Consider the following 17,856-nt stretch of genomic DNA (forward strand, 5'->3'; position numbering starts at 1 on the left):
GCTTTTGTTTCTCTTACTGCCAATGCTTTATGACAGATGAAAGCTGAAAATCTTTTGGGGTTTATGGTCTCTCAGGCTTGAACTCTGGCACAACACACAGTGATGAACATTTTCTACATGTTTCTTTAGAAAAGACAGAAAGTCCCTTATTCTAAAGATAGCATCAACTATGCTAATACCTTCTGGATAATTACATTAACAGGTTGGCTGACTTACAGGAGAATAAATAAGGACAATAATTCTTGCCCAGCAGTGCAAAACACAAGGAACATCTATAAATAAAAACTGAAAAGAAAATCTTTCAAGCAGCAGCTCAGATCAATGTGGATCTTACCTTCAAAACACAGGGCTACTCAAAACATGATGTACCATAAGAAACAAAGCAGAGAGCTGAAAGCAATGATCCTTCTAAATAAGCCTGACAAGCTTTTATTATATAAAAACTGAATTAAACAAAAACTAGAGATAAGTGTTTTATCTGACATTTGGGATTTCAAAAGACTGAGAAATAGGAAGACATTTACAGAAATAACATATAAGGTCATCACTAACAAGAATTGGGTTTAATTCAAGATACTGACAATAATTGAATTCTAAGTTTCCTGCTTCAGCCTAGAGTTGTCAATTAATTGAGCCTAGCTTGCATGTGAACATTGCTAGAGGCCTCTTACAGAATCAGCTGATTAGAACTTTTTTTTCATGAAGAGTGAAGCAGCATCCCTCCCTCTCAATTTAGGTAATGATCATCTATGCAGGTTTTATTCTATTAAAGCCCCATTCCAATTAATTCACATTTGCCAGATGCTGTCACAATTGCTGACAGGTGTTTATTACACTCCAGGTCAGCTTGAAATCACCATAAGAAGGGAAGTCTGCAGCATCAGAGCCATCCCAGGCTGCTGAATGACACACAAACACCCCCATGGGGAGAAAGGAACTGCAAAAGAACTCCATGTGCAATAACCTTGTGGGGATGGGGGAACAGAGAGGCAAAATGGCACCTCCACTTTGCAACAAAACAGTGGCTCAGGAGTTGGGATGTCACTTCAACCTGCTTTTTAAGTGTCTCTGCACCAGCTCATACACTGGTAGAGATACATCTACAATGAGGGATTTTAATGGTTTAATTTCAGAAACTACCTGCAGTGTAATAAAGTTGTTGAATGAATTATCTCAGTGAGTTATTTTAAAAAACCCACAACAACAAAAAAAATAAATCAAAAGAACACTAGAAGAGCTTGTTAAATGTCACATTAGCAAACAGTTTTAATTTATTAAAATGACTCCAGTACACCTCTGTGCTTCTACAACAAACACGCATTACACATAACAGGTAAAACACAGTAACATTCTCCAGTCAGCAGTTCCCGGCTCTCAGCACAGAAACACAAAAACAACAGTATCTTACATCACCTCCCAGCTCAACCTTCTTCCACGTGGTGCTTGGGGCACTTCTCTGAGGAGCAGGCAGGCAGCTGAATGCAAGTGTGTGTCTATGCTTCCTGATCAGAGGTGGTGAGTGCAGCCCTGTGCTGCCCAGAGCACAGAGCCAATGCCCTGCCCAGGCTACAGGCAGTGAACTCATGGAACACGGGGAGTGCCATCCCACATTTCCATCTCTCTAAAAATGGGACATCTACAGGATGGGCGTGGAGAGGTTAAATTTCTCATAGCATGAAAAGACACTGGCCCAAAAAGGTTTGCACACCTGAGTATTATGCTCATAAGAATTACGAGATCATGTAAGTCTTTATAAAGTCTTAAAATACAGTTATGGTAATTCAGGGCCAGTCTTTTCTCTTTTACTGGTTAACTTTACTGAATCAACTTGACCTGGAATTTTAACAGCAAAGCAAACATGAAAAGTTAATAAAATCAGAAGACACTGAAGGTGTAAATACAGTGCAAGTGTTGGTACAGTCTCTTTGACTGTTACAGCCTGATAATTTTACATTCTGTGCTTTAATTTTAGGGAAAAGCATAGATGTTGTGTTTCAGAACATACATACTAGCATATATACATGTATACATCATACACACTTGCTGCAGAATGCAAGGGCTTCCAGTGGCATATGATTCATAGTACCAATCTATCACATGCAGGTTTGTTTTTTTTTTTCATACAAAACCAAAACAGTTTTAGAGGTGGCCCTCCCCCTGCATATATAAGTATCCATTAAAGTGTATTCACATGCATTATTACCAACTCATTGATTTATGTTAACCAGATTTATTTAATTTTTTTTAATTTAAGCTATAAATTATTGTAGTTGCAACACCTAGCCAGAACACTCCAGTGACCACAGTACTCCTGGGTTTTATGGTAACCAATACCTCTGTTGGCAAAACATTCTTAATAAAATGACTCAAGTTTTGTTTGCTTCATATTGCTTCATTTTTAAAAAAAAATTTATGTACAAACATTGCTGTTAGTACACCCCAGATCTGCTGAAGTGCAGTAAACTATGAGAGCTCGTTATTCAGAAGCACCTAGACTTTTTTTGATATTAAATGGAAGCCATCAGCAACAAACATTGTATGGAGAATTCATCAGGTGGATGAACAGTGCACATCAGTGAGTATGAGATGAAACTGTTTTCTAAACAGCTGGTAGCCTTCACAAAACAAATTATGAGTGATGTAGTCAGTCCTGCTGAGACAGCAGAAGGACATAAGAACACAAGCGACTCAAGGGTCAGTGTTTATCCATATTAATGTAGCTTTGGTTCAGAAATTCTTTAAGTGTTGTAGAGCACCTGGTTTAGTGACAAAACACATGCATCTCACAGTGCTAACAGTATAATGCTAATAAACTATAAACTGCAGCTTTCAAATATTAATAGCATTTAATAAAAAAATTTACAGAAATATTCTTGTTGACAAATGTGCAGTACAAATGCAAGCTCCTTGGCCACAACTCTAATTGTGTGCATCAGTTTTGTGCTGGCATAACAGTGCAAGTGCTGGGATTCAAGTATGATTTTCCATGTTTATGTTAAGCAACAGAGATTACATGATGAAGTTTGGGGGATTTTCTGCTCACAAGGTCAGGATGTGAGAATCAAGCAAAGCAATGCAGCAAAGGAAATGTTTAATTTCCCTCATCTAGAAGGCATAAAGGAGGGAAAACACATTTCACAAGCAAACCATCTTCACATACCACCAAGTTATTGCTTCAGCCAAATCAGCGGTACTAAAATACAGGACTACAGGTTGCAATCTAATCTGCCCTCCCATGAAGAGAAGATGAAATCTACAGTGCAATTCCTCCATGAAAATGCATCAAATTGCAACACCAGAGTCCTGTTTCATAGGACAGAATTTATTAATCATTCAGTTTTGCCTGTGAAATAATTTCATTTTTAAGTCAGTTAGATCACAGTCTAAAGTACATTGTTTATATTTCTGTGTTTCTAGAGGTACTACTTCATATCAATTTAGGTCTGCTCAACAACAGAATATAATATGAACACTTGTTTCCAAAGAAATGACAAAATTATTGCTGAAATTTTTAGGGTCAAAATTAAAACTTATTTCACCAAATCAAGACTTTACTCCAATTAAAAAAATCTGACATCCTATTAATTAAAAAATCCAAAACAAAACAAAACAAAAAATAAACCCTGAACTTATTAGGTTTTTTTTCAATTAAATAATAATCTAAGATTTTACAAGATATTCACATTCAGGCAACTGTCTCCTGACTTATCTGGCTGAATGACAGATGCCATAATAAAAGCAAGAACACTACTCACATTCTTCCTGACAGCAGTGATTAGTGCAATTTACCACTGCACTACACAGTTTTAATAGTGCAAGGTGTGCCTGCTGACATTTCTCACAATCAACTGCTACATGATCATTATTCTCAGATGTCTGTACCTCTAATTTTCATTAGAATGTTGGCATTTATGTTAACACTTATGAAAAACTATGGCTTTATCCATGAAGTATATAGCTTGCCTAAGCAAAATTTTTGAGCCATTTATTAAAACAATAAAACTGAATTGGAATGAAAGTTACTTGGTTAAGCCATAAGCTGTGTTGCCACTAAACTCAAGATCTCAGGGTTAGCTACAGAACACCAATATGTGTATTTGTGCATCTGTTACAGTCTTTAAAAGTTTATTTAAAATGTAACACTGATAATTTTTTTTTTTTACATCTAAGTCTAATAATTTATCTCATTTTTTGCAACAAGTTAAATTGCTTGTATCGAAAGTGTCATCTGAGTATCGCTGTATTACAACATGACTGGGACTGTAAGAAACCCATAAATGCACACGTAAGAAGGCACTTGTCTTCCAGTAGTTCAAGTCAGAGAAGGCCTTACCCAGACAGTGGCACCTTACAGTTTGAAGGATTAGCAAATGTCCCCAGGCTTTGCCACAGTCTCAAAACCTGTCCTCGTGTCCCTGGACAAAGGTGCTGTGTGCGGTCTATAACACCATGAAGCTCATGACAAATTCCAGCAGTTTCTGCCTGTTGCTCTGAGGTAGGAACGTAGTGCCAAGTTCCAAAATGGTGTCTTTCCTCTGCTGAGTCTGCTTGAAAACCTGAAGCACAGCATGAACACATGTAAGCATCACCATGTTAAAGGAATCTTCCTTCTTCTGAGATTAAAATGTTATGGCCTATACTAAGATTTCCCTCATTTACAAGACTTCTTTCTTTTCATTTCTTGAAGGCTTAGATGGCAATGCCTTGAGGTATTATTAGAATTCACTCAAGGTTGAAGCCCTTCAGGGGTTATGGAAGAAAAGAAATTGAGAAATAAGTACAGTGCGTGATAAACAGCCAAATCTTAACAGTGAGGGAAAAAAGAACCAATCAAAGGCATCTGATTGAAAGTGGAAGCACTGTAAAAACAATTCAGATGCTATGCTATAAAAGGTGCTCAACAAACATTATCTAATTCCACTTTTCATTCTGGTTTATCCTGCTGCTGGAAAATGATGGATTCAGTATGTGCTTTCCTCACAGCTATTCAGTCTACAGAAAGATAGTTTTACTTGGCCAGCTATTGTTGGATTATTCAATACATTGGAATTTAAAGGCAAAAACTTCAAAACCCATACCCAGCAACATTTTGCCTACATGTCAATAGTTTCCAAATTATAATGCTGTATCTTATGTGGCATTCAGGAATCTGAATGCCACATAAATGCCAGTCTGATGAAAGAAAAACATTTCACTTGCAAAATCTACATGGGTGATGATTTGAAATACTAGTGGTAAAGTACAAAACTAAATATTTATCTTAAAGAAGACCTGTGTCCTCCTGGTGAACACTGAAGGTGTATAAGGATGGTTCTTCTGAAGCATCAATCACTGCTAAGCCAAAACTCAATAACTAATGCTTTTTTAAAGATTTAAGTAGACTTCAAAATTAAATTTAGCTGTTACTGAGCACAGAACATGCTCTCAGCCTTTCAATATTGTTCAATAGGGACACAGTAGAACAGAGGAACTTCATTTGCTGTGAATAAAAATGTCTAGTCACCTATCCATCCAGACAGAGGATTCTTGCCTTCCCAGAGGCAAGAAATGCCCTGCTCTGCAGCTTGTGGTCTCTGTTACAGCCCTCAGCCTAAAGGAAACCAAAATGCTCCAAACCCAAATACATTTCCACAGATATAATCACTGATTTTAAAATTACACTAAACAGATTCCATGAAATGTCCAAATTGTGCTCATTATTGAAATGAAACTTAACAGTCCCCAGCTCTGAGCAGCAAACACTTACTCCAATTTCCTTGAAGACTTTCACTGCATTTTTCACATGACTGTAGGTAGCACTCTCAGCTGCAAGAGAGAAAACCCAGAGATAAACAAACTGAAATTCAATTTGGGCTACCTTGTGGTAGAAAGAACAGAATGCATCAAAGCCAGTTCGAAAACCAGTTTAACATACCATACACAGCAACATTCCTCTCTGTCCTGCTTATTAAGTGCCTGTGTAGCTTCTGAATATATTCAGACTCTAAAACAGGACCACTAAAATTGTGCACAAAGATGACAGCAGAGCTGTATGCCTCCAGTAATGGTCCCAGTAACCTCTGCAGGAAAGTGATGTACTGCTGGTGCTCCTGAGACTGGCTCACCTAAGGAAAGGCAACAAAAGGTTCAGTGACACAGACCAGTGGAAACCAGAAATGACCTGCAAGGCATAACATGTTGAAACACCAAAAGCACAAAAACCTGTACAAAAACAAGTGTGGGAGCACAGCACAAAATGGGAGCATAGCAGAAAAAAGAGGCTTATCACGAGGGACAAAACAAGCACTGAACATTACAGACCAAGGCTATTTTTTCCTCCTCCAGAGTATTACTATTTTCCCAAGATAAAATTAAAGATATCATGCTGTTCTGCAGCCAGCAGAAGGGCTGCCCTACATTCACAGAGACAGACAGAAGTTTCCATGTGTTAACAAGATATCCTAAAGTGTTTGTGTCAGCTCTGAGAAAACTAGTAATATATCTAAAATCAACATAAGCAATCTATGAAGTGAAACACAGGCTGAATATAAATACCAGCTGGATGTGCCTCTTTTAGGCTGCATGTAAGGAATAAACCCAAGGTACTTGAGTCTTTTTCAGTTTTCAGGACTCTAACCCTTTGCTCCTCCACCTCCCTGTAAAGACTGTTTATGTTTCTTTAGCTATTTTCCTCATGTGAAGGAGACAAATGGACTGTACAAAAATACTAACATTGCAAACCAACAAAAAGCCACCCACCAAAAAAAGTTATCAGTACCTGTCCTGAATAACCAAAGTAATTTATAACTCTCACAAGAGTGTTCAACATTACAAGGAAAATATTACCTTCAGGTAGCAATCTCTCTGCTCCTCTCCAAAATCACTGTCTTCATCTTCCTCATCACTTCTCCAAGATAATGGCTCAGGGAGTTTTTTATTCCACTGCTGTTCTGTAAGACTGGGGCTAACATCCTCCTGATCATCCTGCTTAAATTTCAAAAACAAGGTGGTAAATAGGTAAAACTCCAAATCCAGGCAAGCAATAGGTTTCTTTTATAATCTCATCTGACTTAATGCATTTATTAACCACCATTTAATGGATGCAGGTGAGACTCAATTATAGGCAGCATTGAGAAAAGGAGAGAGAAGAGACACTTGGTGAAAAAGACTGGGTTTTTTTCTTGCTTCCTCCTGGGTGTCAAGGTTTGTTTACTGTGCACAAAAAGTTTATGAAGCAAAGACACGCTGAATCAGCTGCCTCCACTCCTAAGGTTTTCTTTGCACTGTGCACCTCTGGCAAACTGCACCATACAGAGACTCCCCTACAACCCTGAAACTGCAAGCTGAGGAGTTTTACAGTAATTCTGAGATCAATGCAAAGGAATTAAAGAATGACAAAAGGTCTGGACTCCTGACTCCTGTAGAGTGGAAAGTAAAAAAATCCATGTAGCTATGCTACATTTGAAAGGGCTCCAATAATAAAATAAATCCCAAGTTTCAAGACAGTACAAAAATAGGTGTCTTCCTTAGTAGCCTTACTGGTAAAATGAAATTACACACAGAGCCATGAAGCATCACAGGCTGACTGTACCCAACTGTCTGACACTTAGGAACAGAGGAGTGAAGCAGCCTCAGTCTTGGGCACTTAGCTTTCAGTAACAACATATACTTAGAACAAGTCTCACAACTAAGGAGCATAAACCACCCATAGTACAGCACACCATCCTACAACATCTCTGCCACTTTACCTCAGCCACCAGGAGAATGCCATACTGGATCAGCCTTTCCACAGACTCGTGGCAAACTTGATAGATCACCTGGCAAGGCTGCACAACATAAAAGGAATGCAGTGAAAAAGGCACATTCATTACACCCATTACAGCAACATCATTCCCTGTTCAGTATGAATATTTTAGATATAGCAGAATTATTTCTTTTATGCAATCTGTTAAACTTTTATCAGCATAATCCCACTGCACCACTCTTGTGTTTATCCTGGCAGGCATTAAAAAAAATTGTAGTGAAATAGGATATTTAAAACATGTCCAAGATTTTTCCAAAATGCATTACCACTGGTAGAAAGACACATTAAATATTCTCCCTTTTTAATAGCCTCTAACCAAATTTTAGTTTGTTAACAGTTCTGGAATAAAATCATCATAAAATTAAAATTATTGAAACTCATAACAGTGATCTATTTGGAATTTAAAGGAAACGACACTTCCAAGAAATTCTCTTACGTGTTTTGAAATGGAATAAAAAAAATCCAACTTCTTTTACATTATTCATAATAATTTAGGAAATATTTTCTTAGTTAAAAAAATAATAATCAATTATTAACTCTGAAAGCAGAAGGATAATATTACTAAAGAACTCCAGTATATGAGCTAACATTACTACCCAGACAAAAATACTAAATTTGGCTTATGCTTCTGTAAAAAGTGCACAAGTCAAATATGAGTACAAATGTAAGAGCTAATTGAAGAATCTCTAGAATTTTAAGCAACTTCTACACATAAGAGAAAATAACATCTAGCACTTAAAATTGGAAGTATGCAGTGTCTGAAAAGTGAGATAATATCAACTCTCATCAGTGTTTTGTAACAACAAAAACTGAAGTCAGGCCATGTTTAAAATTTCCACTAAGTACCAGGTGTGGCACAACATGAGAACTGCACTCCTATGCAAATAAGGGATATCTTTAGAATATGGAGCCTTACTTCCCAACACAATTTCAGTCACCTGTGCAAACTCACAGGAGCTGGGTACTCACAAAGACTTTCGTTTCTTTAGGTAAGAAAATAAATAAATTAATATTTTGGGCAGAAAGCAAATACAGCTGTGATGAGCTAATGACAGGAATGATACAGAATATGTTAGAGAAGCTGCTCTCTCAGCTTCCCACAACTCGAGGTGGGCTTCTTAATGCTGCCTTGCTCAGGAAAGGCCTAAAGCACAGCAGAAATGTCCCAGGCCCAGCCCAGCATCACCCACTTCAGCACTGGCAGGAGCAGCAGGTGGCACTCAGAGTGTGACAGCCACTGATACCCATCACCATCACACTGCACTGACAGTGAACAGACCAGAGCTGTGACACTTGTAGAAAGCACCCTGTAATTTTAAAGTAGCAAGCAGAACAGAAACTGGACAATTAATGCAATTACTTACCAAAGACACAGAGAATTCATTGGAAAGCAAGTAGCACAAGCTGGCAGCTTTTCTGACCAGGTGCTCTTGACTGATTAAACTGGGAGAAGCACCACTGGTACCATTTCTGTACCTCCTGCTCTGAATCGCATGAAGACTGCAGGCTGGAGCAGAAACAAACACAGGCAAAGTTTAATTTTCCAAAGAGCTTTATGGCAAAGGAAACATCAAACTTCTGTTTCATTCACTTCTGGGGCTAAAAGCAGTCAAATATTACACATGCCATTCAGGAATAAAGACAGACTTAACCACTATGTTTTGTTCAGTAATGTCAGATCAAAACAAAATCTCATTAAAATACTGCTCACCAAAACACAGCTTTTGCCATGTTGGCTCAGAACTCTGATAGTGCCTTGCCTATGGCAGTGACCAATACAAAAATACTTCCAAGAAAGATAAAGGATGAGGGGAAAAAAGAATGGGAACGTTCCTCAAACAAAATACAAGTTTGCTTTAAAATTGTTAAGGTAAACGTGAGTTGAAACAGGAAGTGAAAATTTGTATTAAAGGAAATAACACGAGAAACTGATGGGGATTTCTGTGCAGATACTCTGACTTCAAGGGTTACACAGAAGTCTTTCCCTGATAAACCCCAAAACATACCAATAACAGCCTCTTTAATGAATACATGAAGTATTCCATTGCTGTAGAAGTTGAGCTCAAAGACAGCAGGTATTGTGATGCTGGGAGTGACGAAGAACTCATTGTTTCTGCTCGTGTTTGTGATATTTACACAGTTCCCCAACAAGTGGATGGCATGCATGACAACATCATCTGAGTTCCCTGAAAATCCCAAGTCAAAGTCACGGGCTAGGACCTCCTCCTTCATAGAGAAGAAATCTTCTACCAGTCTGGAAAGATCAGTTCCCTACAATAAACACAGAATCAACAGAGTTAAACAATTTTTCTGCACAGGAATCTATCAGTAAACCACATAATCAGGTATATATGAAACACAATACACTAACCAATAATCCAAAGCACAACAGTCATATCAGAAAAACTGATTTTCACTGAGGTTTTGATGAAGTAGTTCCACATGTTTTGAATTACACAGCCATGGAACTAGTTGGGAATGCAAGGTTTTTCTTTGCTTCTTGGTTTAATTCACAGCCTGCAGAGACATGAATACCTCAAGATACCTCAAGACCACGTCAGAAGTATCATGTTTCCATTACCTATGCTATAAAGTGAATGATCAATTAGCTGGGAATATTGCACTTAACAGAATGGAACAACTGGTGTGGAACATGAGGAAAAGACTTTCCTCAGGCAACTCCTTTTCTCGTTTTCTCTCAAGATGGAGTCAGATCACATTGTAAAATGCTTATTTGATTCCACTGTTTTAGGAAATTGGGAAGACTGGACTGATGAGATTGGTAACACTTCCTCCACAAGCAGGATTATACAAGTGACCAATATTTTTCCATTTGTTCTCAATATACAAGCAATAAAATGTTCAGACTTGAAGGACTTTTAGAAAAAATACAAAACAAACTTGTAGGAGGAAAAAAAAATTCTTCAAATTTTCATGCACAAGACTTCAGGTAAACATTAGTATCATCCTGCCATTGTGATAGATTATTTTAATACTGAGAAACAGTAAAATCAATTTGGAAATTAATGGAACAGTTTCTAGAGCATTCAGTAGTGAATGTGTTTTGAGATCTAAAAAACAACCCTAACACAATAAATGAAACCCATGTAATGTTTAATAAAAACATAACATTTTGAATTACTAAGATATATTGCCACATGAGCATTTATTATCATCCCATCAGTAATGGCTTGTGTTCAAGCACCCACTGTTAACTAAAATATCAGCACTCAGAGTACCTGAAATCCACTTTAATTTAAATGCCTCTTTCTTTTTTTAATCAGTATCATGCAATAGTAAAATCCATACTTTTTTTTTAATAATTTAACAAGGCCAAAACAATGTTTGGCTATTTAAGCAACACAGAAGCCTTACCTGCCTGTGTCTGTACAGCAACAAACAGGCAACAATGTGGGTAGACATCACAGCACAGGACTTGTCAGCAGCTAGAGGTGAACAAGATAAACTTGCTGAGCATCTGAGACATTCCAAATACCATTACAAATGAAAGAGTACCCACTATTTAAAAGATAGTTACATGGATGTGGGCACAGAACTGTACCCACTGAATAAAATACAAAGTGTATTATGTGTGTCTAGAAACAGTATTAAAGTAATCAAAGTAACTTGGACTAAGAAGGCCAAATAAAGCTTAAATATTTACTAAGGTAAGTACTGCTTCGTGTGTATCTCTAGTACCACAAGCCACATGCCTGCTGACTGAAGCATCCATCACATAACCTATAAAACCTGGCAACACTGGTCCATGCAGCTAGATGAGCTCATGTATGATCTCAAATAATGCCATTAAGACACTCCAATAGCTCCTTACATGAAGAGACAAGCAATGAGTGCATCAATATGATAATCAAGCACTTCAAAGTACAGAAAGTTTAGTGTACTAGTCCAACAAACAGAATAAAAATCTTCTACTTGATCAAAAAAGGAGTTTATTAAACTTTGAAGAGAAAGGAGGGAGACAAAGGATGGAGAATTGTCAAGATGATGTAAGTCATGAAATGATCACCTGGATGGAGACAATTAGGAAGTGTAACATTACTACACAGAAAATTCATGTTTTAGCAAAACCAAACAGGCAGCTGACAGCTCCAGTGGAAGGTGTCACTGGCCATGGCAGGGGGGTTGAAATGAGATGATCTTTAAGGTTCCTTCCTATCCTCATCACCCTATGATTCTGTGGTAGTGATACTCTTCAACACTTACTGAACAGAATGTGCTCAGCCAAGTTGGATATCAGCTCTCTTCTGAAGGGTTCACTGGTGATATCCCTGGAGTTGGGCAGTGAGGCTTCTGCACCTTCATCCACAGTATCATTAGGTCTGAATGCAGAACAAAAATAAACATGATGACATTTGGATTCTGATCAAAACAATATAAACTGATTTTTTCAATGTACACTTAACATTAACTACAGCACAAAATACCACTACAGTCTGGTAGGGGCAGAAAATATTATCAGCAAAAAGTGCTACCAACTTTTCCTGATTATTTCTTTGCATTGCAGAACAATCCATGATAAGACTACCAGAAGAAAAATTGCAAGATTTTCTATGGCTACTCATGACTTTGCTGTAACACCAATTGCTCTTTTTTCTTCAACGAATATGGACAACAGTAGAAAAAACAAATTTACCTGAAAGACAGAGTCCAGCTTCTCTACAAACTAGAAATGGTCTTTTGTATGGACTTACAACTTTCTAAAGGTACAGAACTGACTTTGCCCCCACCAGGACCACATAGGTTTGTGTAACTCCTAAAAAAACCAGCTAAAATGTCTATCTATGTAACAAATGTAGAACTAATCCTTAAGCAGTTTTGCAGTTCTGACAGTCGTCTCCTTGAAAACAAGGAGTACTCACTCACAGGTCCTATTTGCTTTGGAATTATTCCAAAAACCTTGTGCAATATTTGTGAGGTTTAAAAACAAATCCTTTACTTTTCCCTAAGCATGGCACTTTCCCCCCTAAATTATTCCATAAAATTTATAAATTTATTGGAACAGAGCTCATCAGGAAGAATGTAACTCTTATAATAAATTGAATAAATTGCAGTTAGAATTGCCTAAGTTTTGCACTTTTCTATAAACAATTAGATTATCCATGGGGAATTCAAGCACTGTTTGGAATGTAATACAATAAAAAAGATAAACAAACAAACGAATCCCAACCTGTCCTCCCTTTCAACAATACCCCAAAAAATCTCTACCTTGATGGAAGTATAGCTGGTAACAAAGCTTGTTCCAAAGAAAAAGGAGCAGGCACAGGTTTTTGGCTTTGGCTGTTTACATATTCCTGTTAAAAAAAAGGCTCATTATTTTTTGTACTTTTTCCACCTTATTCTTGCATGCAACTGATACTGCTATTACAGGAAAAAGGCAATTATTCAAAAATGCAACTGATTAAAAATAGCTCACACTAAAAAAGCAGTAATAAGGTCAGAGATATTAAAAGTTTTCAACAGCTTATTCACTTTTTACTTTATTTTATGCAAAAAGTAGACTTCCCACAGCAAGGAATCTGTACTTCATAGAAAAACTTGCAATGAAACAATACATAACCTCTGTCAGCACCCTGCTGTGAACAACTCCTTTGAGATGAGTTCCACGATTAAATTAATGAGAACTGCCTCATTAACGTGAATGAGAACAAAAGCTAGCACCCATTCAGAACCAGCATGGAGACTGTAATTATTGCTTACTCCTGCCTCCCTCAAACACCAGGAGAGAGGGAAACACTGCTGTACCAAACTCTGGTTGCAAGACACAAACTAAAGCCCCCAGGAAGCAGGCAGGGTACTGCATGCTTGGAATTCCTGAATCCCAAATTTCTCAAAAGCCAAACTCCTCTCCTTATAGGTTAAAATTTACATTCTTCTGTTTTCAGGACACTGTGTTCCCTCAGTTTCTGTAAAGAATGGGAAACTAAAGAGCCACTTAACCTGCTGGTCAGGAAAACAGCTCCTTCCCAGGAAAGCTGCTTAAAAGAGTTCCACAGCCTCTTTCACACACTCTTCTGCTTCCAAGCCTGTGCTCATAGAACTGCAGATGCCCAAAATTAACCCCCAAAGCTCGTGTGCTTTAGAAAAACCTGCAGTGACACAACTACAGTTACACTTCTCCAAATATGAGCTAAGGCACACTTTAAGGATTTTTGTCATTTATCACCATTCTAAGGCACAATAAGGAACACAGGTACAAATGAGACCTGACAGAGGCTGCTGGGAAGGTACAGAGTGATTAGCTTTCACTAGATTAAGAGGGCAGATAGCCCTCTTTTCCTTACACTGATCCAAGAAGAGTTGTTAACTCCCTACCAAGAATAGCCCAAGCCTTCTCCTTTGGAAGTGAATTAGTATCTTTCCCTACTACACTAATTATAATGCAGTGCAGCCGGTCACAATAATTTCATGCTGTGGTAACTGAACCCTCCAAAGCTCTCCAACCCTACTGCTTTTTCTGAGAGAAATAGGGCAGAAAGAAGAACACCTAATTAATTTGAATAATGTTCTAGTAAGTTGTTGTTGCAGTGCTTAATCTTATTAAAGTCACACTAAAAATAAGGTATACTGTGGCAGAATACAGATTAGTGAAATAGAGATTAGTACCAGCAGATTCTGCAAAGAGATCTGAGAAAATTTAGAGTAAAGGCAGATACTGCCACACTATCCCACTCCCTGAGAAACTAGGTAATAGTTGTGAACTAATAATGAATGATGACTTTCAAGAATATACAGATTTTCATGATATATTACCCATGACACTTTTATAGCTACTAATTTTCTTAGCAATTTTAAAAATCCAGCGAGATAAATGCCCTTCCTCAACCAGTGCAGATGTCATTAAATTAACTGGAAAACAGTATTCAGCTTCCTTCACTGACTTCCTTCAACTCCAAATGTTGTTCAACTCCAAATGTAAAGAATTACTAGACAGTATTAGGATCATTTTACAGATCACTTGTTAAACAAACAAATAACCCCAGCAGTAAGAATACTTAGACTGTTTCAAAACTAATATATCAACTCTGAGACTATTTCAGCTTAATACAGATGTGTCCAAAGACTCAAACACTCATCAAAAACAGAGATACTTTTGTCCTGCCAGAATGGACTGCAGCAGATAATGCTAGTGATGATAACCCACAATGAGAAAATCAAAATAAATGTGTCCCACTATTGAAAAACCAAAAATGTCGAACCTTCAAAAAGAACTTTAAGATATCAAACTTACTCTTAAGGAAAATGGTTGTGCAAAATCTACTCTGACACACCCATAATTCTTCCGCAGCATTCTGAAGACTCCTCTAGCTATACTCCAAAGACTTTCATTCTTCTTAGGCTTGCCCTAGAAAACATAGGTGGTTGTTTTGCTTTTCTTCCACTTTGCAATTAAAAGGTTATGTTTAAAATTAAAATGCATGCAACAGCAGACAAAGCAAGCCCAAAGCTTTTGACACACCTTGTAACTTCAAGTACATCTAGAGAACTATTTTTCTCTGTGGATATCCCCTTGAACATATTACTTGTCATGTCATGAATTTGCATTTAGAAGATTGTCACCTGTACCTCAGCACTCCCTGTCAGAGACATTTTGTGACTCATGGCTCAACTCAAACCCTGAGTCCATGAACAGAGGACTAGCACAACCTTTAACTATGTAATACGTTTTCCTGCACACAAGCAGAAAATCCCCTAGGCAAAGCAAGTTGTTTGATTGCTCTTACCAGCTGCTCACTGTTATAGTGACCTTCAATTATGCGATCATAGGAGATTCCCACAGGTATAATTAGGACATCAGGAGTAGCATTTGAGAAGAGAGCATCCACCACCACTGACAGGAGACCTGCTCTAGCTCCAGATGTCTTTCCACTTCGAGACCGTGTGCCTTCCAAGAATATTTCTAGAAACTGCTGCTGTCTCAACAGTTCTTCTATGTGCTGAAAAGAAAAGAGAAAAAAATAAGTATCTAATGATACTGGCATACATATATATATATATATATATATATATATATATATATATATATATATATATAATAACATATAATGATATTTCAGGTATATTGTTGGCAACCATTTCCTTTTAAAAGCAATGGAAGATCATGACTTGGCATGAGTACTTGTGGGAAAAAACCCCAGTAATTTATGCCTGACACAAGCCCAGACCTATGTGCAACTGAATTTGCATGAATATACAAGCAGTATAATGACATTTATTCAAAAAGCATCTCTAGCAATGGTTGATGCAGTTGATTCACATTCATCTTTCCTTCTGGTTCCCCAGCACATCCCATCTTCCAAGATGCAAATACAGCTACTACACTGAATGGCACAAAGGATTACATCAGCCCATCATGAACAGACTTCCATTGTGTTAACTGAATCAGTGTAGAGATGCTTCACAACAAAAGACATCAGTGAAACAAGCATAAGTTAACTCAGAGAGCATTAATTCCACATTCTTTAATAAGGATTATGCAAGGTGGATATCTGCTCATCCTCAAAAGAGCTGAGCATGCAGTCTTCTTAATTCTATAAATTCAAACCTTCATACAAAAATGAATCCCCTTTTACAGCATAAAACTTAAGACAAATTTAAAGCAATAAATACATTTCCAAAGTGATGGAACTCACTTTTCCCACTTGCCACCCAAGTGAAACGCTGCCTACAGAAAGAAAGACAAGAAATACACACCACATAGAGCAAAGCTCTGTACAGGAAATCCTTACGACCGTCAGGGTTCTGATCCAACTTCCGACGAATGAAAAATCCTCCCAGCTTGCGGATCAATGTGCTACACACCAAAGAAGGATTATACTCATTGATTTCAGCTTGCAGGAAACTACTACATCTCCAACAAATAATTTCTTGCACACAACAGGGATTCAAATAACTGAAATTCTTAAAGACTAAACTGTATTACACTACTTGCACATGATGGGACTGGCTTATTTGCCCTGTCTTGCTCCACTTCACTGCCTTGACAGGTCACTGACCAGGAGATTCTTGCACACTGAGATGCTGGTGACCCATGTAAGAGTTCACCTGAGCTGGCCCCAGTCCATGCTGTGCTGCACAGCCTGCATGCCCATGGTGTGACGCACACTCCCCTCAACTGCAGAATCAGCTCACCCAGCTGATTTTAACAGAGCAATCTGCAGGCAGCTCCCACTTGGTACCAGCAATTACACCACCTGCATTTATCCCACAGTGCAGCAAGAAGTTCTCATGAGGATATCCCTTCTGCTTGACAGAAGCAATGATGAATAGGGCTGTTTTCTTGAAACAAAATCCTTTGTTGGCTCAAAAGACCAAACAGGAATATACTTTTCTGCAGACAGGATGCTATGTGTGGATCATGGGTCTGCTGAATGCTGCAGAACTCAGGGTGCCCAGTGCCTAAAGTAATGTTAAGATTATCTGTGCTAAACTTTCTTTCTTCTGTTGGCACTAAGAACTAGCATTTCAATTGCTAATTTATATGAATGCCTTTTTCACTGGGATTTTTACAGACCAGCACCTACAGGGTGTAAAACACCCTTGAAGACAAGGCATTCCCCTTCTTTCCTCATCATTTCCTATAATATCCAGTCGTTCTTTAGATACCAAATACACCCAAATTCTGTCTAAGTGGCAAAACATTATCTAAAATAGCTCAGGTTCTTCAGCCACCAGAAATATAATTTAAACACAGGCTCAAGGGAAATACTTTTCCACTAAGTATTATTCACTCAGTACTGTTGCTGCTCGTTAGCCAGCTCACTAAACTGCATGAAGAGCTGTCCATTCACAACTCTTTCTCCCATATCATCTTTCCTTACTCATCTAACCACTCTGAGACTCCAAAAAAGGAATATCCTTTCTCCTTACCCTACTAAGGTTGTAACAGAGTTTCTCAGAAGGATGTTGTGATGCTCCCTCTCTGAACATGTCGTAGGAACCAAAGTAGTTCTACATGACGGCCCAATAACGTTCAGATAATTTTACACTTAAGATATTTTGTGCAGTAGATCAGATCCCACCACCCCAGTCTTATTTCAAACAAGGAGAGGTTA

The 17,856-nt window shown here is 37.9% G+C and overlaps 1 protein-coding gene across 3 annotated transcripts in view; it reads right to left on the reverse strand.

The window, feature by feature from the left end:
- Positions 1-1,248: 1,248 nt before the first annotated feature.
- Positions 1,249-17,856, reverse strand: part of GPAM (glycerol-3-phosphate acyltransferase, mitochondrial) — a 29,907-nt gene continuing 13,299 nt past the window's right edge. For 2 of the 3 annotated variants that reach the window (XM_036385607.2, XM_036385605.2), the window contains exons 10-22: positions 16,496-16,595; positions 15,526-15,738; positions 15,033-15,146; positions 13,010-13,095; positions 12,008-12,123; positions 11,159-11,229; positions 9,790-10,054; positions 9,148-9,290; positions 7,728-7,805; positions 6,826-6,966; positions 5,915-6,104; positions 5,747-5,805; positions 1,249-4,556 (exon numbers count right to left, since the gene is read on the reverse strand). In XM_036385607.2, coding sequence (XP_036241500.1) covers positions 4,440-4,556; positions 5,747-5,805; positions 5,915-6,104; positions 6,826-6,966; positions 7,728-7,805; positions 9,148-9,290; positions 9,790-10,054; positions 11,159-11,229; positions 12,008-12,123; positions 13,010-13,095; positions 15,033-15,146; positions 15,526-15,738; positions 16,496-16,595 — 1,693 coding nt within the window. In that variant the 3' untranslated portion in view covers positions 1,249-4,439. The remainder of the gene's footprint in view (positions 4,557-5,746; positions 5,806-5,914; positions 6,105-6,825; positions 6,967-7,727; positions 7,806-9,147; positions 9,291-9,789; positions 10,055-11,158; positions 11,230-12,007; positions 12,124-13,009; positions 13,096-15,032; positions 15,147-15,525; positions 15,739-16,495; positions 16,596-17,856) is intronic. The other variant, XM_036385606.2, reaches the window with a different exon arrangement.

Source organism: Molothrus ater, chromosome 8 (genome assembly GCF_012460135.2).
Source record: "Molothrus ater isolate BHLD 08-10-18 breed brown headed cowbird chromosome 8, BPBGC_Mater_1.1, whole genome shotgun sequence".
Taxonomy (NCBI): domain Eukaryota; kingdom Metazoa; phylum Chordata; class Aves; order Passeriformes; family Icteridae; genus Molothrus; species Molothrus ater.